The 25,484-nt window shown below is 34.5% G+C and overlaps 2 protein-coding genes across 2 annotated transcripts; one reads left to right on the top strand and one right to left on the bottom strand.

Moving 5' to 3' along the window:
* The first annotated feature begins 170 nt into the window (after window positions 1-170).
* On the top strand, window positions 171-11,728 carry nes (lysophosphatidylcholine acyltransferase 3 protein nessy). Its single transcript, XM_076134425.1, has 4 exons — window positions 171-389; window positions 2,316-3,035; window positions 4,173-4,307; window positions 7,952-11,728. Exons 2-4 carry the CDS (start codon window positions 2,327-2,329, stop codon window positions 8,548-8,550), a joined length of 1,443 nt encoding a protein of 480 aa, XP_075990540.1. The 5' UTR covers window positions 171-389; window positions 2,316-2,326; the 3' UTR covers window positions 8,551-11,728.
* A 5,300-nt stretch (window positions 11,729-17,028) lies between these two features.
* LOC142986677 (enolase-like) lies at window positions 17,029-23,906 on the bottom strand. Its single transcript, XM_076135253.1, has 4 exons — window positions 23,608-23,906; window positions 22,380-22,611; window positions 22,012-22,101; window positions 17,029-18,406 (listed from the first exon to the last, which is right to left on the bottom strand). The coding sequence occupies exons 1-4, from the start codon at window positions 23,796-23,798 to the stop codon at window positions 17,120-17,122; spliced, it is 1,800 nt and encodes a 599-aa protein (XP_075991368.1). The 5' UTR covers window positions 23,799-23,906; the 3' UTR covers window positions 17,029-17,119.
* Window positions 23,907-25,484: the final 1,578 nt, after the last annotated feature.

Here is a 25,484-nt window from a genome sequence, read left to right as displayed (position 1 = left end):
TTTTACTACCTTCCAAAAATGATGAGACACACACCTGCCTTTCAAAATGTGTGTCCTGCTTTACAATGAGTATTTAATTTTATGTCACAATATTTATAGAATCGCCTAAAATAGATTGACTTTGACCTCTATTATATCGATTGTTTACTCTAACGTCCTTTCAATCACACTGCAGATGAAGAGCTCTTCACTAGAATGCTCAAATCAACTAAAATGCCGTAGGAGCCTGCGTAATCGGTCACGTCCGTGATATTTTCGTTAAGATTTTCCGCTAAGTACTGTGCTACATTGTATTTTATTTGTGATATGCCTCTTGGCCCTTCTGGTTTACTCGTCGAGAAACTTTCAAAGTTACAAAGTTGGTGCTCGTATTTATTTTTCCATTGAAAGTAAGTACCTACCTACATACCTGCATTCTATTTACCTGGCAAAATTTTCAAATTCACACATTATTTGTAAATAATTATTTTATTTTCCCTAGTAATGACTAATACTTATCACAAATTGCGAGCTGTTGCGTGATCGATTCCGTAGTTAGGGAAATTTTGTAGGTATTGAAAAAAAGGATGTAGGTATTATTATTTGTGATAAAAATACACTTTTTTGTGCTTCCCTGTCCCAGACAATATAAATGATTTAATTTATATTTTTTGACCAAATAGTTCCTTTTATGTTATTTTTTTTATCCATTTGTCGCTGGTAAGAATAATAAAAAAGAAACAAGCTGCATTATTATGTAGAGTATTTATTATTGTAGCGCTTTATTTATGTTACTGCAATGCACAATGAACAATGATCTTGGGATAGTTAAATATCCATTAACCTACCAAATCCATCTACTCAAAACTGCTAATGCTAAATTAAATAATTGCATGTTTTGATTATTTTTTTCTATGTGCTGATAAGCAATGCCTGTGGCTTCTTTTTAATTCTGTACATAATGTGTTATATGGATTTTTATTTACTCTTGACTGAAGAACAAAAGAGATAAAGTAAAAATGTTTTTATAAATTAAAACTATGATAACTTACCACTATGCTCATTAATCTATATCCCTAAACTTTACATTGTGAATTTGGAAACAAAAAGCATTATGTTTGTTAAAAATAAATAATAAATGTTTACATTTATCAAGGTTGTTTTTCAAACCAGAAACAAAGAATTTAATTGTGCTGAATTGCACAAATCTTTGTGCAATTTGGCACATTTAAATTCACAAAGAATGGGCAGTATAATTTTTGCTGCAAAGTCTGTATTCATTTCCTAGTTCTATAAATATTATAACAACAGTATATAAATATAATATACTGTTGTAATAAGAAAACTCCTTATCTCTTATTCATTCCTTATCATAATGGTTTATTTGCAAGTAACTGTGTTTTACAAACTCTTTACTTTGTTTGTACAGATAAAATGTAAGAAGCATTACTTTTTTATTTTTCTCCAAGTCTTCACTTATGCAAATTAAATCTCAGCATAGCTGTTGTTTGCAATTATTTATTTATTTATTTAATTTATTCATAATGAAATAAACACCTATGTAACAGAATATTGCATTAAAGCAGTTGAAAGTACTGGCTGTTAAATGACACACAATAAATCAATTTATGTTATAACTGGTACATAATGCTCCTCATCACACAACTGCATTCACAAGTTCAACTTTTGTGATGTGACCTCAATTTTATTGGCACTCTTCCATTTACACCAAATTCTGCCCGTCACAAATGTTTTCAATCTTGTATCGCAAGATAACAATCTGGATGCTTCCAGAAAAACAAAGAAATGCATCATTTATCAATTGCTATCCCCCTTTGATTCATATGAATAACAACTCAATTGACATTGTGGTCATGTAACACTATTATACAGTGATAAAAGAAGGCCAGATGTGTGCAGTAACTTGTTAAGGCATCTAGTTGTCCACAAGCCATTACAGCTGCATCAACAATTTAGTCTCTATGGCATTGGCATTAAAATTGCATGTGTAGCAATCGTCGCTACACTTCACAAGTACATCTTTGTTAACACACACACATGCACAAATAAATTCACGCCTTCTTCCTGCAGACAAATTGAAGCAATGATTTACAATTTCAAAACATAATCAGCAAATGTGTCAGTTCATGTAACAAGTTTCAGTTACCTAAGACATGGTATTTTTACAGTACCTATTGTACTCTTTTTTTATACTTTTATTTGTACACATATAAGTATGTAAAATGGTCATTGATGAAAAATATTTTAATTAACCTTAACTGTACAAAAATATATATGTAAATTTCATTGACTATAGTAGGTTTTTTTGTTTACAGATTGGTGAACAATGTTTGGCCTACTACTTTACATATTGGGCTTAGTTGGACTAAGCCCAATTCCATTTGTAGCCGATTTAATAGGAACTACAGAGCCAGCTCTGAAACTGCTGATATCAATCCTCATAGGCTACCCGCTTGCTGTTTTCTATCATAAATTCGTAAAGCAACATGTGGAATACAGGAATCTATTTTTCATCATTACTGGATTGGATATGGCATACTACAATTTTGGAATTTCACTCTACCATAATGCCATTCCTGCAATCGTCATTTATTTTTCGACAATGGTCCTGGGACCTGGTAAGATCAATGCGATTCTTACTTTTGTGTTTAATATGACCTACCTCCTTGCTGGATATGTGGTGACTGAATCGGAGGACTATGATATAACATGGACGATGCCGCATTGTGTTTTGACTTTGAAGTTGATAGCTTTGTCCTTCGATCTTTGGGACGGACAGAAGAAGGCAAAAGGAGAAGAACTCTCTGCAAACAATAAAGTGACAGCTCTGGAGAAATCACCGACATTCATAGAACTGCTGGGCTTTGTTTACTTCCCTGCGTGTTTCTTGGTGGGCCCCATCTTCTCGTTCAGACGTTACAAGGACTTCATCACCGACAAATTCCCCCTGGAGAAGGAGACATCGGTTTATGAGGCGCAAGCCATGAAGAGATTGATTCAAGGAATACTTTATTTGATTGCTTTCCAAGTTGGAGGTAAGCATTCACTGCTATTACTTAAATATGGCTAAAATAGGCAATGTTCTATAAACATTTTTCAGATATTAACAGTTTTTCTGATAGGTAAACTGTTGTAACTTCTTGATCAATTGAAAACCAATATTATCGAGTATCAACACTTATGTACACGTGCGATCGTTTTAAAATTTCAGTTTTCAGTCGTTTGACGTTCAGCGAATTAATACTTCATGATACATATTTATTATATGGAAGTATCAGGCATGACCTCGATATGACCTCAGTTGTCGAAAACAAGTAGGACTTTTCAGTTTATGCAGTTTTTAAAACATGAGAAGACTTCGCATAATGTCGCAAGCGTCTGCTGTATAATTTTACATCACAATGTTTACTTAAGCTGATAACATGTAGAGTTTTTATAAGTGGTGTATTTTGCCAAATATGGATTTTATTTTTATACATTCACTGTGACTTGGCAAAATAATTTTGTCTTTTTAATCAACCTGTGATGGTTACATTTAGTATATTTTATTGTATTATATCAAGATAACCTTGCGAAATGAAAATACTTACAAACATAGACAAACGTACTTAAAATCGCGCCTTTCTCCCATAGGGGTAGGCAGAGACCTAACAAAGTCGCTTGGTACGATCCTTTATCCTTACAAACTTCCATTGCCTCACTCACATCCATACATCTTGTTTCTTAGTTTTAATTTTGTAAAGACAGACTAACTAAATCATTAATTAATTATTTTATTACGTAGTTGTCGTCTCCGTCATTACGGTCCCATGTTTCCACACGAAACGAATATACAATGTATTTTCTTATACTCAATTATATCTTACGAGTTCGAGTTCAGTGTCAAGGACATTATACTGGTTTACTACATACATGTAGATTTCAAATTGACTAGAATAACCAAATTTAAAATCATTACAAAAGTAACGTGTCACTTGGTACGTATTCAGTAATTTTCAACACAAGAACTTGTCTTTAAAATTATAAGTAAAAGCATTATTAAAAACAGAACGAAGCCTACGTACCAAAACTATTAGTATACTACGAAAACAATTCTATGATTTCACCTGTACATAGTTAGATATATAAAAATAAATACTGCTAGTTAAACTAATCGTATATTTCCATTTCAGTGACCGTGTTCAGTATGAAGTATATACAGTCGGATGAGTTCTGGGACACGTCGATATTCTATCGTCATTTCTACTGTGGACTTTGGGCACATTTTGCGTTGTACAAATACATTTCCTGCTGGCTACTGACTGAAGGTGAGAGCGTTATCATCATTAAACCTTATCTCCCGCACACATCAATTTGTAATTCACTCGTATTCGATATTTGTACATTTGACCTACATGATAACATAAACAGTCATATTTAGTCCAAGTCTATTTTAGTCTTGAACCATAGATATGATTTCGTGATATTGTTTAGACATATTTTGGTCAAATATACTTTAACACAAAAGGTTCCCTTATACTTAATAGTATGTTGATGTTCATTAAATCTTTGACGCTAGTTTATTAAAAATATGAAGTTAGGTGTCGATTACATGCTGTACATATTTTTCCTTCTATTGTTTTACTATAGCATGTTAACATATTCATCCTTTACATATAATTATACGACACACAATTAAGATTATATGGTACCTAGTTTACGAATCATACTTGAGCGTTCTGTTTAAGAGAATTGTAAAACGAGGAATTGAAAGAGTTGAATATATTGCCCTGGTTATAAAATAAATGTTATTAGGTATATCTACTACTAATCGATACATAGATAATCAGGTGGCAATGTGGAAAATATTCCGGCAAACGCAGCTGTCATATATGTATCGATTATATACTTATGTATATACTTTAAAAACTGTTAGGTTAGATCTAATTATAACTTTGAGTAAAACAATTCAAACATTGTTGCATTGTCATCGAATTACATACATTACGTATAATGCGCATACGAGTATATTTATATATACTGAAAATGCTACATCAGCGGAACACAACGAACTGGGTCGAAATAGAAAGTAAGAACTACTTCATTTACATAGAATCGAAATTAATGTTGAACAAACATTCGTCGTGGCGGGTTAACAATCTGTTATCAGTATTTCTATTATCGTATTATCAAACTGTTTATTGCGTTGTCACCGACGGATCAGCGAGTGTAATACCTACTTTCCGATTTCTTCACAAATAAAAGAAACTTATATCATCGCTACGGAAAACAAGTTTTTGTGAAACTCCACGCTACCGACCCTATTTAACTTTTTCTTACTTTCATACAAACTACTTACTAAAGCATTTCAATGCATATAAAATAGCAATAATAATATGATGAATGAGATAATATAGTGGTATAGTACTGCAATTAGATTAAATTAACGTCTTAGCTTGTTCTACAATTAATATCAGTTCATCGCGTGTTTTGTTATAGAAAACAAGAAGAAACCAAAACACGCAATAATGGACTTATTTGATGTAATGATTCAGTGGGTTAATATGACGCATTGTTGTTTTGTGACACATTTCTCAGCTCATTTGTTACTTTGACCAAAGTCTAATTTACGCCGCGTAGGAGCTACATCTTTCTATTGCAATATCGCTTCATATATATGAAATTAAATCCACGACGCGCTGTCTGTTTTTTTGTTTGCGATTAACTCATAGGTTACTGAAGTATTTACACGAGTTTTCACCCTTAAGTATAGCCATTCCCACAGGAAGGTTTAACTCTACAATTTGCTGAGGCCTTTTGAAAGACTAAGTTTAAATCGAACGAAGCCAGGGCGCATCGCTCGTACTGTCCAAATGTTACTTCAGACCTAACTACTAATTTTGCCGCGTAAGGCCAATAAAGTCACCCTAGGCCGAGTCAATTAGGACGGGTTCTATCTCACTCAAAAGTACTTGAGGCCACTTGAGTTGCCTGAGTTTTCCATAAGGCTGCTCGGACTTGCTCAACAAGATTTACGGAAAGACTTTATGAGTCTATTCATCACTCTTTCATATAATTTCGTTAGTAAGTACCCAAAATGTTCTGAAAAAAAAACGCTCTATCGATTGGTGAAAACAGATATCGTTTATCTATAAAAATGAGAAGGTGAGCAATGTGCAAAAGGGATTAACTTACACTTAAGATATTGCAAAAGTGGAATATAAGTGCACTTTAATTTCTTAACTCATTTCCCCTTTTCACTAGAGGCAAATGAGTTAAGAAATCGCGCCCATTTTCAAGGGACCAATTTGAGACCAAAGAACACCAGTTGCCGTGATCCCAGCAAGCGTCGTTTTCTTTTCGTTAATCATCATACTTTCACTATTTTCTGACTTAAGTATTCGGCTAGTATGAAAGTACTCTGGCGAAATGTGCACTAAAAACTTTATCAGATAATACATAAATACGGATATAGTAATTACATAATTACATATTATTATATAAATGAATATGTATTGAGGTAAGTAATGATTTGAATGTAGGACATTTCGAAACAAGTTGTTGAAACGTACGAACAATAGTGTTTACGCATACATTTTACTTAAGTACGCATTGAAGTTAATAGTTCTAATTAAATCAATTAACTGAGTTCAAGTAACGAGTACTTATGTTACTTAATCTGTGGTTAATGCAGTGGATTATTAACATTGTGTTTAATCAGTGAGACTAAGTGTTTATTCGTGTAAAGATAGTATATTCAAACAACCTATTCCCAAAATATACTAGGACACTAAGAAAGTTTCGCGAATTACGTTTTTTTTTGTATGGGACAGTATCAGGTTATAATATATTTAAAGAAATAGGTACATTATTTACGAGTATAAATACATAAGTTTTAAATTTAAATTTTTATCATAATTTTATTATTAGCAAAAATAAATTACCGTGTCTCACTGAGAAATTAAACTGCACTGAGAACATTTCTGAGCGATAATATTTCATGATTTCAAGTGGGGCTCAAAACTAGAAGAAAGGTTTTACTGACTTCAAACTGAGTCTATACATAAGAGAATTGTTTTCACTACCCATAAAAAAAAATCTTAAATAAATTAATTTCCATCGCTAGAAGATACGCTAGCGGTCTTCAAACAGGCTGTGGAGAAGGGGTCTAAGAGGTATTAGAAAAATTTTCGCTGTTATGAATATAATTTTTTTTTTAATTTTCTTCGATAGTGTTCAGAGGATAATATGCGGTTATCAAAGAGGAATAAGTATGTGTCAGTATTATGTCCGATCAATTATTGCGATGAAACCGACACCACCTGCGCCGGTGACCTTTGAATTAAATTGTGCTAAACGTTATGAAATTGATATAATAATGAGTTATTACTTTCCACGTGTTGTATTCCGAATGGTCGGGGTATTGAATTTTCAGCGGAATTTCCAATTTCTTTGTTTCTCGAGGTAGAATTCTTATTATACTAATTTCGTAAAGAATGTATGAGGGGGTGCGCTGGAAAATCATTCGTTCTAATGAAATCAAATTAGAACAAATGTATTATTATTGAAAACACACATTTATTTACTATTGACTTACATCTTAGGTGAAATTATCACAATGACTCACAAGAGACCAAGTAAACTTTTTTACCTTTTGATAAAATAGATTTTCTTTTACTTTTACTTCACTACTTTACTTGAACTTACTTAACGGTCATTTCTAATGATGATGTACGTGTCTGACACACTATTAACTGTAGGTATGCTTTAGTCCGACCACATAGAGTGAAAGTATCAACGTATATACTATGGAATGGGTTATGCGATCGTTAGCCATCGTTGGCTCCATGGGGCCATAGAATTACTTACCATTTGCGCTTTCTTTAAACGTCAATGATAAATTCATTCCTTGAATATAATAGAGGTTTTTAAATAGGCAATTGTTGTTAACACATATTTTTGTTTGTTTCAGCTGCGTGCATTAGATTCGGTCTATCGTACAACGGCACCGAGACGCGCGGCGACCGCGTGCTGTCCAAGTGGGACGGGTGCAACAACATCAAGCTGCTGCGCTTCGAGGGCGCCACCAAGTTCCAGCACTACATCGACAGCTTCAACTGCAACACCAACCACTTCGCCGCAGAGTACGTGTACAAACGACTTAAGTTCCTCGGCAACCGCAACCTTAGCCAGCTCATCACCCTACTGTTCCTCGCACTGTGGCACGGCACACAGTCAGGATACTACGTCACTTTCTTCAATGAGTTCATCATCATCGTCATGGAGAAGGACCTCGAGTCAATATTGAACAGAACGGACTTCTACCACAAGATGTGGAACAATAACGCAGTCAAATACGTGCTCTACATTATTCTTAAAACATACACGATAGTGTTCATGGGCTGGAGTCTTGCACCTTTCGACGTCAAAAGCTTATCCAAGTGGTGGCGCGTATACTCTAGCTTATACTTCTCAGGATTCCTACTATTCTTGCCGTGGGCCTTCGTTTATAAGCCTTTAGTCATTAAAGGTTTGAAGGCTGTAGGAGCTATTCGCCCAAAAACTCAATAATTAGGTTCACACAGTTTAGATAGGCTTTAAATAATATTGATGCCTATAGCGTACTATTCGACCGCAAGGAACAGTCGACACCAGTTTAACCAACGTATAACCAATATAACAATATTATTAGGATATTTAAGTAGACAGAAACGAGTAATACCCTTGTCATGATGGCTGACTCAGTCCGACATGATACACCAGAATTAAGCATTCGCATGCCTTACATATCCACGCAGGAATATATACAAAACATTGCCTAAGTACAATATAACTGCTTGAATAATAAATATGACAAGTAAATTAGCTTTTTAACTAGTGTTAATGTTGTTAACCAGTCGCATATTGAACTGTATGAATGAAATTATTGTTTCGGCTTATGAAATTAGGCTAAATTATTTTTTACGTTGTAATATTAAAATAGTACACAGTCTGTATAGAACAATCCTTGAATACCTCGTCTTCGTTCCCTTAATGATAACAGATAACAGATGACAAAGTTTGACGTCAATATTGTATGATAAGTGTTAATTGTAAAAGTTATTTATATGAATGGCTATAGTATATTATATTGATATGTTTGTTTATTTTTATTTTTACGCCTAAATCTATTGCAGTTGTAATATTTCAATTACGCACACTTATTCGTCTTGACGTTACAATCTTGATATTGTCGGTTGTAAAAAACAATTGTCTCCTCTATATATTAGTGACTAGAATTGCAATAATGTACTGCCAACATTATATGTAATATCTTCCTATTTGACACGTATAAAAGTAAAGTTTGGAGGTTTTATTTGGCGGCTTAGTGGCTTTAGCTGTAAAGACAGCTTAAAATTGTCCGGTCTTATGTTCGCAATTGGAATGTTGATCGCCTAATTATGCTTCCCACTTGAGACTTTAAATAATATTTAAATAATAACATTGACATAATACTATGTGATATTTTTTTGCAAAATCGGTAAATTTAGGTAGCCTTCGGTATCGAAATCAAACATAATAATAATTATAGTGGCATGTTTTTATTCAATGTTACTCATTCACTATCTCCTTAAAGTACAACTCTATATTGAAATGCTTCTAATTCTTCTCTTTCCAATAATAATACAATTTCCATGTCTATTAAACTATATTAAAATTTCTACAATACAAAACATCGTTGCATATTTTCCGAAGTAAATTCTAAAGTATTTTCTAACTGAATGTAGATGTCGCGTTCATTCATAAATCTAAAATTGTCTTGTAAACAGCGTCGCGTGTCTTGTATCTTACTCAATTATTTACTAAGGGTTGTGGTTAAAATAGCGGCAACATTGATTCAATATGTATGTGTAGTCGTTAGTGATTACTATAGACTATCTTTAGCACTTATGTTAAATATAGAAGCAACTTTGAACACTTTGGTATAGCTGCGGAAATATCTTTGATTCTGCCGAACATTTAGATACTGGCTGGAAGTTAGGCTCTTGATAATAACTTGAGTTAAGAGGTCAAACGGAACAGCGAACTTCACTCGGTCTTAGTGTTCGGGTTTTTGCACTAAAAAAAATATTGAACACGGTAGATATGAGGTTAGATTAGATGGGTTTTTGAAAGTGTTGTTATGTAGAGGATGAGCAGATTGAGTCAAGTTCGCTGTTTATTACTGAGCCTAGACAATATGCCCATGTGCAGAAATCACTTGATTGAAATTTCGATCTGCAACTTCAACTTTATTCAAATATTTACACAATTATCATTCTTGAGCAATCCAAATAATATTTCCGTTGTTATTATTGTATTGAACGCTTCGAAAGGCAACTGCCACTCTATAATAAAGTCACACAAGATGAACCCTAGCCTGTAAGTTATTTGTACATTTAATCCTCCTCTCATTTATTATTTACTTTACTATTGTATTTGTATTGTATAGAATTATTATAATATAGAACATTAGTTTAGACATTAGTCTGATATTGTAATTTAAAAAGATTAATTCAAATATATAGTGAAAATGGCTGTAATTAGCTATAGCCTTATTTTTACGAATGTTGCTTAGTTAGTAGTAATTAATCATGCAAAAACAATGCCAATTATAATAGCCTCAGAATTTTGTACGGGATTATTAATGTTTACAAATACATATAATAACAATAGTTAGCTCAAATAACCATGTCTAAAGTTACGCTGTGATCCCGAGAACAACGTTTTCTATATTCATTGACAACATAAATAAAACATGCCTAAATCAAATAATAAAAAGTTACTAAAACATAATACGTGATACGCCCATTATGCCTAAATAAATAAAATTAATTAAATAAAATATGTAATTGTATAAAATAATAATTATGAACGCATAGTTCTTCCAATCAAAAATTGCTGTGAACTTACAAGCTTAGAGGCGAACTTATTTACGGTCGCCCTAATATATTTTGTACTTTGGCAAAAATATTCATAATACCCTGTATGCTATATTATATAAACGATAACGCAGATAATACGAGTCTGCACAGAGCTGTGACTAACCATATTCCATTAGAAGATCGAACCTATTCCATGGACAAGGCACTAATCCGCAGGCGGATAGAAATATAATATATTATATATTATGAGTATACTTCTTACTACCTCTCGTAGGTTTTCGCTCTATGCAATTGATTGTGTAAACTATTGTATCTATAACCGTATAAACATTAGACAAAACTTAATATATCAAGTTGTATCATATACATGTATACCTCATCATACCTACCCTATAGTCAGTCAATGCCTTCACGGGTAGTCAGTCGATTCATTATGAAGATAATATAAGTATAGAAAAATATTATTATAGTTGTGCAATATTTATTAATGTTGATTACATTACATGCCTACTTTCAGACATATTATTATGAGTTATATAAAACGAGACATGAATATAATATTGTCACAAACTGTAGTTGTTACTTTCAGTATTTAATTTATTTGTTATATTTTTTTAAACAGAAGTTCAATATGTAATCATGCATTTTTTCGGCAGAATCATGTATTTGGGGAGGTACCATCTTGCAATTATAATCTGCAACTATAGAATAAGCGTGCGCGATGATTGTAAATCTATATTATAGATAGAGAAATAATCATGTGTAGAGTAGATAGCATAATTTTACAAAGTCGAAAGCTATGATTTTGTATATTAAACTTTATTAAATAAAGAAAGTTGTAATTATTCAAGTGTATCATTTGACTCCTATGTTTAAACGTTAATATTGATTGACCCCTAACGAAGCTTACGTTCGGCGACGGCAATGACTCGGTTAAAACGTTTCACGGGTGTCATTTGTTGTAGTTATTTTGCACTTTAAATGTAGATGACGAGTACCTTAAAAATATAACTAGGTAACTATATTTTCAGTAATTGCTTTTAATTAAAGCAATAAATTCGTCTTTATTATTTTTTTAGTTTACGTCAATAAATTAATACAGACGATGTTAAGAACATAAAATTATAAATGATTAGACCGATTGTTAACATTAACAATTTAGAAAAAAATAACAAAAAGATAATAGTATACGGGAATATATTTGGAGGTAGTTTTGCAGACATTAAATAATGCCGGCACACTCTTTTTGCTTTTGAAATGCATTATGAATGTGAACAAAGTAAAATAGCCTTGTTCTCTCGCAAGGAGGAGCGAGCATAGCCCGAAGCTGTTGTCTTGTTCACCACCCCCTAAATCCTGCACCCCCCTACTTAGTTCCACAGAATTGTCGACCATTGATGTACATTACCTTCAGAGAGAAAGATAGAATTTACTAGGATGTAATACTCGCTTATATTGGAAGCATACTTATTTATTTTCTACAAATTCTATGTAGAAATGTCCGTGGTAGATAAGCGTTTCTATAGTTAAAGATTTCAATAGAGAACAATAATAGCTGTTTATAAATAGGTTTCCATATCAACGTTGTAGAACTAGATCAATGTCACAATTTTGCATAAAATATGTAACAACAACATGTTGACTACTCGACATGTGTCGAAGATTATTTATTCAATTCAGTCTAGACGGAGCCCAGTTGCGCCAGAATAATTTCTATCTTGGTAGCAAGCTAGCAACAGACTTAATTTGGAACTCGTCGATACCTATATATCTAACCCAGATGGAAGATTTGAGTCACGTGTGGTAGTACTAGGTTTCGGATTCAATTTAAGCGGGATTAGTTGTCTATTGCTTGAGCACACATTGTGGTCTGCGGTCCTATTCATAAGTCTCGTGAAGGCAATGGCGACGGTGAGGGAGGCGTCGCCGACGTGGGAACCAGCATTTGTGACCAATCCGCAACTACAGTTCATATCGATCGTACGCCGCCCAAAGCCTCGCTTTCAGTCTGATGGATAACTACGGGGACTACGCTGCTCTTTTTTCACACGGTCAACTTTTATCGTAAAACTTTTCTGTCGGAAACTATCATAATTAATACTGGGCGTAAATGAATAGCAATAAAAGTAGTTCATTCCACAGTGGTCCAATGCCGTCTGGATAAATTAACATATTATACAGAAACATATAAATTAAAATGAATCTAGTCGTGACCTGTCTCGCGAGGGGTCAAGCTTAGGAGTTCAGGTTCAAATTCATGACGTGTCCACTGCCCATAGCCTATGTTACAAGACAGGTTCTTGTAACATAGGATATGGGCAGGGCAGTTTGCTATTGATTGGTGTCTTACATATCAATGTGTTATAATAAGTATTGAATTATCATGATCACTACCGCCTATACATTGTTAGTTCCATCGGAAAAGAGGTAAAGTAAGCCATGTAGCTCTTAAGATGGCACTTATTTGTGATGCGAGGAGTCGCAGGTTTGATTCCCGAAATTGTGGTTAAGCAAAACTAGGGCTGAACTAGTTAAAACAGCCGCAGAAAACATAATTTCAAGAGTATATTTTGGCGGTCTAAACTATATAGATCAAAGAAAGGACTTGTTAATGTAACGAAATTAAATAAACAAATTTAACTAAAGTTTTCATTGATCCGTAGTCATATTCAGTCAGTTTTTTCCCTACAACATTTAGGAGCATGCAAGCAGAATTTTCTTGGTTAAAACATCAAGAAATATTCCACTGAAGCATATTATTTCACACATTTACGCGTTACTATGTGGCAGAAGTTATGTTTGTTTGACATGGCTGGCAAAGGGAAAGACAGAGTCAGTATTCAATGTTCATTTGTCAGTCACTTTTGCACATGGAAGCCTTTAATTAAACCAGGAGGGCTATGAATAGGGCGAGCAACGGCTTTAGTGCGGCCGCCACAACGACACATCGAATATGCTCTTTCATCGACCAAAAAAAGTGGCTGTCTCTACAATACATTGGCGGAAAACATAAATTGTTTCACTACTGCTGTTATTTTTTTGTTTTTCATATCCACAGGAAAATATTTTTGTTACATTTGAGGACAAATTGACGTGTTTTACGTACAGTAGTATTCACAATGATTTCTTTAATTTGTACATTTCTTTTGATAGTTTTAACATTCGTTTCTGAGACTAGTTGTAAATAAAGTACCTAAAGACATCTAACACAACAAATCTTGTAACTTAGTGTAGGTATAAATAAAATAATTAGAACAGACGCTGAAGCATCTCTTTAAATATTTGAATATTTATAAGATTCTTTTGTCAGGCATAAATTGAGTATTGACTTCTCATTCCAGATTTTAAATGAACTATTACTATGATTGGATGTATAAAATAACATTCTACGAGCCACCAAAAAAAAAGCCGGTAGAAATCATTTTTTGTTGTCAACAAAATCACGATAGGTAGGTAGGTACTGATATTTAAAAATTAAATCCTGCGCGTTGGCTTTTAATGCTTTAAAAATCTTTTACTAGCCTAGTAAACATCAAACTACCCAAGTATTTGTGTGGTTTCATTCATAATTAATACCCTACGAGGAAAATATATAAGTGAAATTTTCCTTTAAAATAAATGCATAAACATCAAAGAGAATAATAAATATAGAGATACAATCGGTTACTGTGTGCGCAGAGCGTTCGGTAAGCTCACCACCCGCTCCCCCTTTGGGAAACTGAACACCTGCTTAATGCTTCCACTGATGGCTGCGATTTTCACCATTTTCCTAGCCATTATAAACGTTTCTACTGAAGCAATTGCAGTAATTGTCTAATCGCCTATGGAACAGGTCAATTAAACCTACAACATCAACTTACATACTGTAGGAAAAGAAATTTTAATATTTTTTCATGTGTTTATTTTACAATACAATAGTACCTACATACAATTAAGCGTTTTCAATTAGTTTTGAAATAAATATTTAGTTGAATGGTTCATTATCTTAAGTGACTAGGTTTTCTATACTAAGCTACTGACTACTTAATTTTAGGGTAAAAGATAACTTTAGTTTTTAGGTAAATTCCCTCTACATATTTTAAAGTTTCCGTAACAGGATAATAGTATCTAAATTTAATTGACGAAATGTTATTGCGATAGTAAGTATTAAAGGTCAATACAATTGAGATCAATAATTATAAAAAATCACTAGAGAGATGATTTTGGTAAGGTTTTTTATCTGAGTTCTTCCTTCTCGATGATGTTTGTGGTTGCGGGAAAGATCCTCGGATCTTCTGGTATCCAGATCTTAGCGTGAAGCGTGGAGCCTGCTGGTCTCTCCCCACGCCGAGACCAGGACAAGGAGTGCGCTTGAAAGTTGCTCCCTGCAAACATTTTATCGTTAGTCTTATAATTCTTGCAAGCGTCATACATAAGATAATATAGATCTAGTTTTAGGATCCCTACATTTAATGAAAAATTATCAAACAAAAGCCAAGTCAATACGGTCGGAAAAACTTCTGTCCTCAGGCCAAGTCATTTTTAATAATAAAATAAATAAATTTAACCCATTACTGTCCCACTGCTGGGCAAGGGTCTCCTCCCGTAATGAGGGAGGGGTTAGGCCTTGTCATTTTTAATATTGTTACTTATTTAACAGCAGGGGAGTTATTACGTGTATGAATCCCGAAATAAATATAGATAAACAAAAAAAATTGCACGTAATGATAGCATCAATATATCTAGGCTGTTTAGTACTTAATGTTCTAATGTTCTGTCAAAGCAAAATTATAAAGTGGGTCCTAACAGGCTTAATGCCAGTTAATAGTTTAATTGTACTCGAAACCAAGAAAATCTGAATTGTGGGAATACGAAGCCGACATCAGAGAGCAGAACACATGACGATACTCTAAGTATAACTGCACTAGCACTGTATACATTTTCACATCTACAGTAGGTATATTATATTTTGTTTATTTATCTACCATATAAAAGCTACAGAAAGGAACATAATAAATTGTTTATATTTATGGGATACAAAAGGCATTGCTAATTTATGAAGGACGGATAAAATAATATAAGTACTATATTTTTTTAGTCATCATAAACCATTTTGATAGAATTTATTGGGTTTATAGGGAAAAGAGCAGAATATCAGAAAGTGTATATATATGACGGTAACTTGTTCCACCCTAGCGTAAGTATATTACTTAATCTCTATGATATCCCTACGTTAATTTAGGTACCCACCTTTTCTGCAGTGAGCTATAAACAAAAAAAAACATACAGTAGTATTCTTGCCAGTAGGTATTAGTAATAAGTTCCCTACGAACCCCATCAACACAAAAGTGCTAATCGTCCAACTTTAATTATCCGCGTATAATCGTGTGAGACCCCAAAACGGTATGAACTTGAGGTTTATTTATCTACAATTATTTTTGTGAGTGCCGAGGGGGCTAACTAAACTGTTCGCAAATGTGCTAAGGCCCCATGTTTTTGTCCGGGGGCGAGTGACGAGGGGCGAACACGTGCGCGCTGTTATAGCCCCTTTAGCCCTTCGATACTCTATGATAGGGTTGACCTGTCGCGGTACATTTTTTATTTACGCTTGTGATAACAAATTCATTGATAAATACTGATAATGGCGAATAGAATAGTTTTCCAGTATATTATTGTTCTGTTATTAGGCCAAGTTTCAATGCGTGTAGTCCTTGCAGGCGAGTATTTAAAACTGAAAAAACTAATTACCAGCTGTTCGAACATTCGAACCTGTCGTAAAAACGTCTATCAGTACCTACATCAATAAACTTCGTAGCTTAATAATATGAACTCCTACTAACAGATATCTAGTTAATTACCAAAAAAGTTAAGCAATCATCCTTTGCCTTCTGTAATATACATAGGTCATAAGTAGGTACAAACATTTCAATTTCTACGGTTTTTTTATACAGGTATTAGCAAGTCTATCTACCTTATATTTGCTCCCCTCAGACAGAGTATGTGCGTTATTAGCTGCCTTGTAATGTCGTCAAAATAGATAGGCATAATGAGAACTTCCGGCAATTTGTCCAACCGCGGGACAATTTGTCATTTTGATTCATAATTTATTTAAAAGCTTAGGTAAGTACCTACGTTGTTTTTCGAAGATACCTATTTTGGACAATTAAAAGAAACGTATTTTTATAATTTAAATATATTATGATTTATTGACGAATGCCCGACACACACAAAAAGTTTATACATAGTTTGTTCTATATTCAGGGTGCACCTTGTCCTTGATAATTTCTACCCGCGTACTTCGACAACGCTCCCAATTCTTCTTCTATTCTTAGGATTTGGTTGTACTTGTCTATGCGCTCGCCTCGTACTGGCCCTCCACACTTCAGCTGACCTGCTGACAGTCCAACGACCAAATCAGCCAGAAACAAATCTGCTGTGTCGCCCCATCTGTCAATGCACACGATACCGAACCCATTCGTTTTCAACAGTTTATAACATTCAATAATTTCTGTCAGTGTACCAGCTTGGTTTAACCGTAACCCTATTGTGTTTCCTGCTTTTTTCTCGATAGCCAGCCCAACTCTTCTCAGGTTAGTTTGAGTCAAATCATTACCGACTAGCTGTCCGGCGACGCGGCCTGCTAACAGTGACCACGCAGACCAATCGTCGAACTCGAACGCATCTTCGACAGAGCAAACCGGGAACTCCTTCATGTTGTCTAAGTATATTTCTGCGAGTTTATCCGAAGACATGTACTCCTGAGGATTGGAATTCGGATTTTTAAATTCCAAATCGTAGGCACCGTCTTTATACAAATCAGTCGCAGCGGCGTTGATGGCTATCTCGGCTTTTCCAGCGTATCCAGTCTGTTTAATAGCATCAGTGAGAAATAGAAGTGCATCCCTATGACTCGACAGAGGAATGGAGAAACCTCCACACTCACTTACGTATATACCCTCGACGGGATACTTCGACATGATTGTTTTTTTGACGTAGTGGTATATTTCTGTACCAATTTTCATCGCCTCCATAAACGAGGAGGCTCCGACCGGCATAATCATATATTCTTGGAAAGGTAATCCATTGGAAGATAATATTCCACCCGTCAGTATCGTAAAGTGAGGTACCGGCAAAATAATAGTGGTAACACCTGCCATATCTGAAATATGTCTGTATAATGGAACTCCTTTCTTTGCGGCTCCAGCTTTAGCAACTACTAGTGACACTGCCATAATAGCATTAGCCCCCAGCCTGGACCTATTCTCGGTACCATCTAGCATTATCATGAATTGATCGATTTCCTTTTGCATGGTAACTTCTAGATTTTGTTTGATCAGTTCAGGAGCAATAATTGTATTAATATTTTTTACCGCATTAAGGACACTCATCCCATGGTAATCTTGAGGGTTATTGTCTCTTAGCTCGCAAGCCTCTGCCACTTTCTTCGTGTCAGTTGATGGGACTCCGATGCGAAATAGACCCAGTTCCGTTACCATGTCCACTTCGATGGTCGGTATGCCGGTAGCGTCGAATATTTGACGAGCGAGCAATAATTTGATAGGCATTGTTGTAAATACTTAAATTTTTAGTAAATAAAATCACAAAAAGATGTAATAAAAAAATCGAGCTTCTAATTTTTCGGCGAATTGTCAAAATATAATTGAATTTATTGCGTATATTTTTTAGGTGTACTTTTTTATGTTTGGCCTGTATTAAACGGTATCAGATCGTTGTATAAACAATACTCCACAGTGAGTGTGAAAGGGCGCACGTGCGCAATAATCTGTATGTAAATCCTACATTACACTTCGATAAGGTGCTTTTTAATAATTGAAAAAGAGATTATGCGGCCGCCACCCTTGACTACTCCATGTTTAAGCTCATACAGTTCTTTTCTAAAATTACATAGGCATTCCTTTAGGAGAACCTATAGTATTTATACAGTTCCATTTTTTAATAGACCATTATATGGAAATTCAAGATTTCTTTTTCTGTAGATTATTTAATTTTCTTACTCCTTATTTCCAAAAAAGTGTTTAATTATTCAAAAGAATACTGACATGTAAATAAAAGTGTCGGTAATGAAGTTAATTACTAGGTAATTAGATACACTTACAAATTTATTTCTCGTGCATATTATTTTGCACAAACTTGTCACACAAAGTATGGTGTAGTTTGAATGCTCCCTTGGGGTCCATTACTGAGGTGTAGAGTGCTTAATAGTGTTCTAATACACTACGGCTCCCTTTTTATAAAGGGAGATCTTTCAATTTGCTACGGCGTGATTCGCAAATATGCTTACACCCTTGTTTATCTACACTTATAAAAGCGTCTATTTTCGGCGCAAGTGTACAATGCCTTTGTATGTAAAATTAGGGGCGTATTGTTTTGAATTAAATACCGAAGTTTAATGGAGAATCGAACTATATTGTTTTAGAATAAGACACCGTTAATAGGTACTTATACCTACTAATTACTTATTCAGTAGCATAGGTGTAAGTATAGTTTCAAATATTCTGAAATAAGAACAGTTCCTTTGCTACATGTTATGAAAAGTCTTTGCCAATATTGTACAATAATATAAGTCCGAACCGAAAGTACCTATGCAGTATGCAATGGACCCCAACATTCAGTCGTTAGATAAAAACGATCGCAAAAGGTGTGGGAGGAAATTATCAATAAAGAACAATGGGACATTTGGCACGGTAGCGAGATCCCACGGGATAGGGAGGTGCGTCACGCGATGCTACCGTGAGAACACCGAGGACGTCGGACTGGACCAATAACTAGAGATACCGGAATACTTTACACGCGATGTCATAATTGCGAGTGTGACGTATGTTCCGAGTGGTGCGAGCCAGGGAGTGCCACCGAACCACAGGGGAAACACCCATCTGCAGTTTAAATCGTGTTATTACCACACGCATGTAGGTAAACTAAATTATAAATTCTATTGGGGCGTTTAGGGTTTGACGCACCTGCAGTTGTGACAGGGTTAGATTTGTAATTATTGACTAATTATTAATTGAGTCCTGTTTTCATATTTGGTTCCTTGAAATTAATACATTTGTATTAAATCTTCTGGTTCAAATGTTCTTCGTGTCATCAAATATATGGATCTTAATTCTTAGACGTGCCTTGTTTTGGATCTTCTGATACTTATTAATTTTTGAGTAGTTTGAAAAAGATCGTGTTGTCAATTTTACATTTCCTTTTCTTTCTTACGTATTTTCAATGACTCTACGATGATTTGCTTAATTTAATAAGTATCACAAACAAACCAAATTTCAGTTGCAAAAATCAAATTGCATTCTTTAGGTACTTAGTAGTAACACTTCGCGTTAGAACCTACAACAAGCCACAGCCATATTTGCGATACATTTCAATATGAATTGATTATTAATTCATCAGTAATTAAACAGTTCGCGAGAAATAATAGTCAGGTGTTCAAACCTATAATTTTCCATAAATGTTACACTACGTGGTCAAATGTTACATCAACGCCGTTCATAATAATACCTCGCAAATTGCAATTATATTTGTGAAAATTATATTTTCACCTCGAAAATTGTAAATATTTTCATTTACATTATGGCACAATTTATTTTATAGTATCTGCCATGGTTATTTTATTACATTCGATAATGAAATAAGACTGCAAAATATATTTACCTATGATACGATTAGGTATAAGAAGTAAAGGTCGTTAGATTTGATAGTTATGCGGCGTTTTCAATACCATATCTTGAGAAAGCGATAGATCATGGCTTAGTTAATATTATAGTTATACGAAGAACAACATTTTCCCTCTTCCTTCTAAGGTATTACAAATATTTTAAGCAAGAGCTCTACCGAAACGAATACACATTATTTGCGGTAATTTTAATAAACATATATTATGGGTATTACATTAATTTTGCGTGCATATTAATCCCGCATTTTGTTGGTGTATCGACCATTAAAAGGTGCACAAACACATGGCGAGGGTCGCGCCCGGCACCGCGTGACCCGGACCATCATTGCATGCTCCATTGGACATCGTCATTTGTACATCTGTATCTGTGTTGTTTCAACATCAATTTAGTACTTTTTATCTGATTTTAGTTTTACCTGCGAGTAACAGAAGTACCTATATGACCGTCGCAAGATTAGCCTTATTGGTGTTTATTCCCTTTTTGTTGAGATATTAATTATTAAGCTTTGTCATTTTCTGTAGAGTTACTTATTAGCGTAATACGTAATATCTTTGAAAAGATCTTACGTATTCCAAATCTTGTCGATTTTCAATCTTGGATTAAATAGCTAAGAATTTTCTTAATGAAAATGATAAAGAATTTTCTTAGCTGCTTTTAGCTGTGTACAGGTATGATCAGGAATATTCATAAATGTTACAAGTATCAAACATCGTTTGCGTGGGGAGAGAGAGCGAAATATAAAAAAATAGATTTAAGAAAGTTAAAGGGACATAATTGGTCGTTCATAAAATGTTGACATAAGTATTTCATTTTCTTCAAACTTAGAGAATAGTCATTTAGTTCTTTTTCTTTACAACTATATTATATCAGCGACCGTTCTTATGCAGTATGTTCTATATTAGTAGGTATTACAGAATTACATTGGCACGTCTATCCGATGTGAAGAACGCTCATTATGACGCCGAAGTGTAAGAAGTTGAATATTTTATGAAACTGAAGTGTTCGACAAGATACCCTTGACTAGTTGATCGTTAACAACATTGACCTATTTTATTTTTTTCTTTGAATTTACTTACGATTTCATATAAAGCAAAAATTGATTCCTTTCAACATTACTTAGTATATTAAGCGAGAACTTATTTAAATTAAACATATTGAGCTAATGCTAATACATTATTATACGTATAATAATATATCATAATAAGTTATTTCTATGGAATAATGATAGACGTTACAGGACTCACAGGCTATGTGCTACGAGCTACACGGCTACGAGTGCTACGCGCCCGCTACAAAACTTGCACGATGATGAACTTATAGGTAGTACTTACTTGCTGTGTCAGAAGTGATGGAAACCGCGGCAGAAAAAAAGTTATAATAAATAAGTACTATGTACGTTGTAACTAAGCATTTAAGAATCAAGTAATTTTCGGGCGTAATTCAAAATACTTACCCCTTATGATGACTTTCTTTTGTTCCTCTTTATTGTGAGTGTTGCTGACGCCGGACAGCAGGGATTCTGATGAACAGCGATCTGCGCGTACCTATTATTAGAACAATATACTCATTAAAAAATCTAAATCATTTAGTTATGCATTCAGTACAAATATAAAAAAGTCGATGAGCAAGTCCACACTGAGAACCAGCGTAAGTGTAGAGGAATACTATTTAAAAAAATGCATGCTAATAAGTTCGCTTCGTCTGGTTCCAACTGGAACTTTAGAAAATTTTATTTACCTACGTGTAATGGTATATTATCATCTCTTCTACCGACAGAATCCTTTCACTCACTATTTTAAACAAATTCGAGACTAAAACTGACCAGTTCTCCAAGAAAGCTGATGTATCCAATGGCGAGCTTCAGGGTGTCGACTTTAGACAGCCTCTTTTCGTACGGGAGCGTTGGGATGTGTGCACGTAGACCTTCAAACGCGTCATTGATGGATTGCATTCGGCGGCGTTCACGCAGGTTGGCTGCCTGTCTTTGCTGTATCTGTTGCTGAGGGCAGCGAAGAGTCGAAGAACGCCGTCTGTGCAAGCGCCGATAGTCTGATCTGTAAAGAAAACTTCTTCACTATGACGTCATATAAAACAGAATAAAAATATTTCGACTGTATAGATATCTACATGCTCATTTCAGTAGCCGAATAAACTTTGTATCTCACGATTCATAAACTTTTCCGTCTTCTAAGAAATACCTAAGTAAAAGTGAAAATTGTTTTTAACTCTTACTCATTTCTGAGAAAACGTAAGCAGAATTATTAACTTAAGTACGTGCCTTTTAAATGTTACCTTGAGCAAGTATAGTTTAAGAAGTTGTTGTTAGTTTTATATACATTTTTAATAAGAGAACTTTAACAAGCCGATCACACACTGCATTTAATTATACGGTCAACATATGCTGCTCTTTAATTAACCTTTCTTTCATCAAAGAATAACACACAAGATTATCGGTTATTTAATCAACATGCTAAAAAATGCAGTATGTATGTACGGTTCCGCTTTTCGCAAAGCTTGTGTCCCGTTTCTTGGAAAGATTGGTAGTTACCGCACCAAAGCCACCAATTTCGTGCCAATCACAAGTCATAGTGGAACATCATCTGTTATTATACTCGTACCTATAGGCATAAAATGGATATAAATATACATTCTTAATAAAAAATAATCAATACAAGACCTTGCACATCCCCTATGTCATATTTATTAAATAGTTTTAGTAGCTGTATGAATAGGAACTTTGAACAATAATTTTAGATATTTATTTTTCTGAAAATGAGCTTCCGACCGGCTGGTTTCCAAAAAAGAGGTAAATTATTACAATTACCTCCACGTAATTATAAAGTTATTCGGTATAGAAACTAGCAAACAGATAGCTTATGATAAGTTAAAACTAGTGTCTACGTAGAAAGACGGATAAAAATATAAAAGTTAAGAAAAAGAAACCCAAAAAAACATCGCTAAGCTTTAGCACGATGAAAGAAAAATAAAATAAACAAAACGCTCAGCATCTAAAAAATAGTATTATTTACACAGAGGGAATTTTTATTTACCTTCTTCTGGGTGTCGAGTGATTTTCCTGGTCACTTGCGTAGAGGCTGCCGTCGGACATCGAGGAGTCATCGTACAGGTACATGTCAGAACTGTTTGCCGAAGTTGGGGACCCGCTCACTGGCAACGACACCACGCTGGTGCTCTCCAGTGAAGAGCAACGAATACCATTTATACCATCCATATTGAACATAGCAAATAAATTCCTAACTACTGTCGGTGACACTCACAACACACATGTCTCAAAAATAAATCTAATACCGATTACGGAGATCTTGAATAATTACTGAGATGTGTTACCGCTGACAGTTTATTGCGTTGTGAGGGTTAGAGCCATGTCAGAGGGCCGGGTTTGAGCGATCGAAGTAACTCCGCCCCAACGCTATCTCCACGCCCAAGTGCTTCGCGTCCAAAATAATAAGGCCCTAATAAATTCACAAAACGGGCCAATTTCCCGCGTCCCCGGTAACATTACGGAGGGGTAGTAGAGTCCCTGTTAAATTGGTTACAGAGAACTCTTCTAAAATTAGGAAACTATGACAGAGTCTAAATTAACACAAATTAAAACTTATAATAGGAATATTGTTATAATAATATACCTGTATACTTAGAAAAAGAGATAATGACCCCAAAAATAATACGACGAGTTCATGCCAGCAAAAGTTTTCTACGGCCTTCGGGCTTTTTCACATGCGCGTTGTCGCTCGAAAAACTTTTCAGGTTAATCGTACATTTAAACCACATTCAAACAATATAAAATTATAGAGCTTTTACGAACACATTTACTGCGTAGATAATGAGACCAAGATATTAAATATATATATTTGAAATCCACCCTGAATAATACTTAAGTACCTATATTGATTGTTTCCACCACGCTATGCTTCTATGTTGCTTCGCATGTAGCATTCAATAAGTATAACTTCAATATATGTAAATATTTCGGGAGTTCTTATAATCAAGTATTGAAATTAATTGTAAATAAAAAAGCACTGTAAAACAAAAAAAAAACGCTGCTTTTTTATACATAAGACTAAATACCTCTGCCTCAAGTCTAATAAATAAACCAACAATAAAATATTTAGGAAATTAAACGCGCTCTACAATACTCTACGCCATGTTTGTGTAGAGTGAGAAGCCGCGCCGCTGTATGTCGTGGGTTCGATTCTACAAAGCGCTAACATCCATACTAATATTATAAATGCGAAAGTAACTCTGTCTGTCTGTCTGTCTGTCTGTCTGTCTGCTACTCAATCACGCCTAAACTACTGAACCAATTTGCATGAAATTTGGTATGGAGATACTTTGATACCCGAGAAAGGACATAGGCTACTTTTTACCCCGGGAAAATGACGCATTTCCCGGGAAAACTCAGGTAGCGATTGAAGTCGCGAATAATCAATATTATAATGACGCTGAATTAACAAAATTCCGTTGTCATGGCAACTGTTTTAATGGCGGATATGCCTTAGCGCGACTTCGTTATAGTAAGAGATATAAATAATTTTGAGAATATTTTTCGTGATAAAAAAACATATTTTATATCATCTCGCTACCACCAATAGGAGCAGAGTAACAGTAAAAAGTGTTACAAAAACGTGGAAAATTCTGACCCATTCACTCTTATGTGACGCAAGCGAAGTTGCGCGGGTCAGCTAGTTTCTAATAAAGTGTCCCCAAATAATCTGGTCGAAGTACATACATGTGGTATGTAAGGTCGAAATTGTTTATTCTGTCCTTGTCAGTGACAGGTAGATTCGAACTTATATGCAAGTGTCACAACTAACCATACGCTGCGAAGATAATTTTATAAAAATCTGAACCTTGGTACCCAGCTCTTATTCATAAAAATATATTATGAAGTTATGAAAGGCTTATA

This window comes from Anticarsia gemmatalis, chromosome Z (assembly GCF_050436995.1).
Source record: "Anticarsia gemmatalis isolate Benzon Research Colony breed Stoneville strain chromosome Z, ilAntGemm2 primary, whole genome shotgun sequence".
Taxonomy (NCBI): domain Eukaryota; kingdom Metazoa; phylum Arthropoda; class Insecta; order Lepidoptera; family Erebidae; genus Anticarsia; species Anticarsia gemmatalis.
The sequence above is the reverse complement of the archived record's forward strand: the minus strand, read 5'-3'. Positions and strand labels throughout refer to the sequence as shown.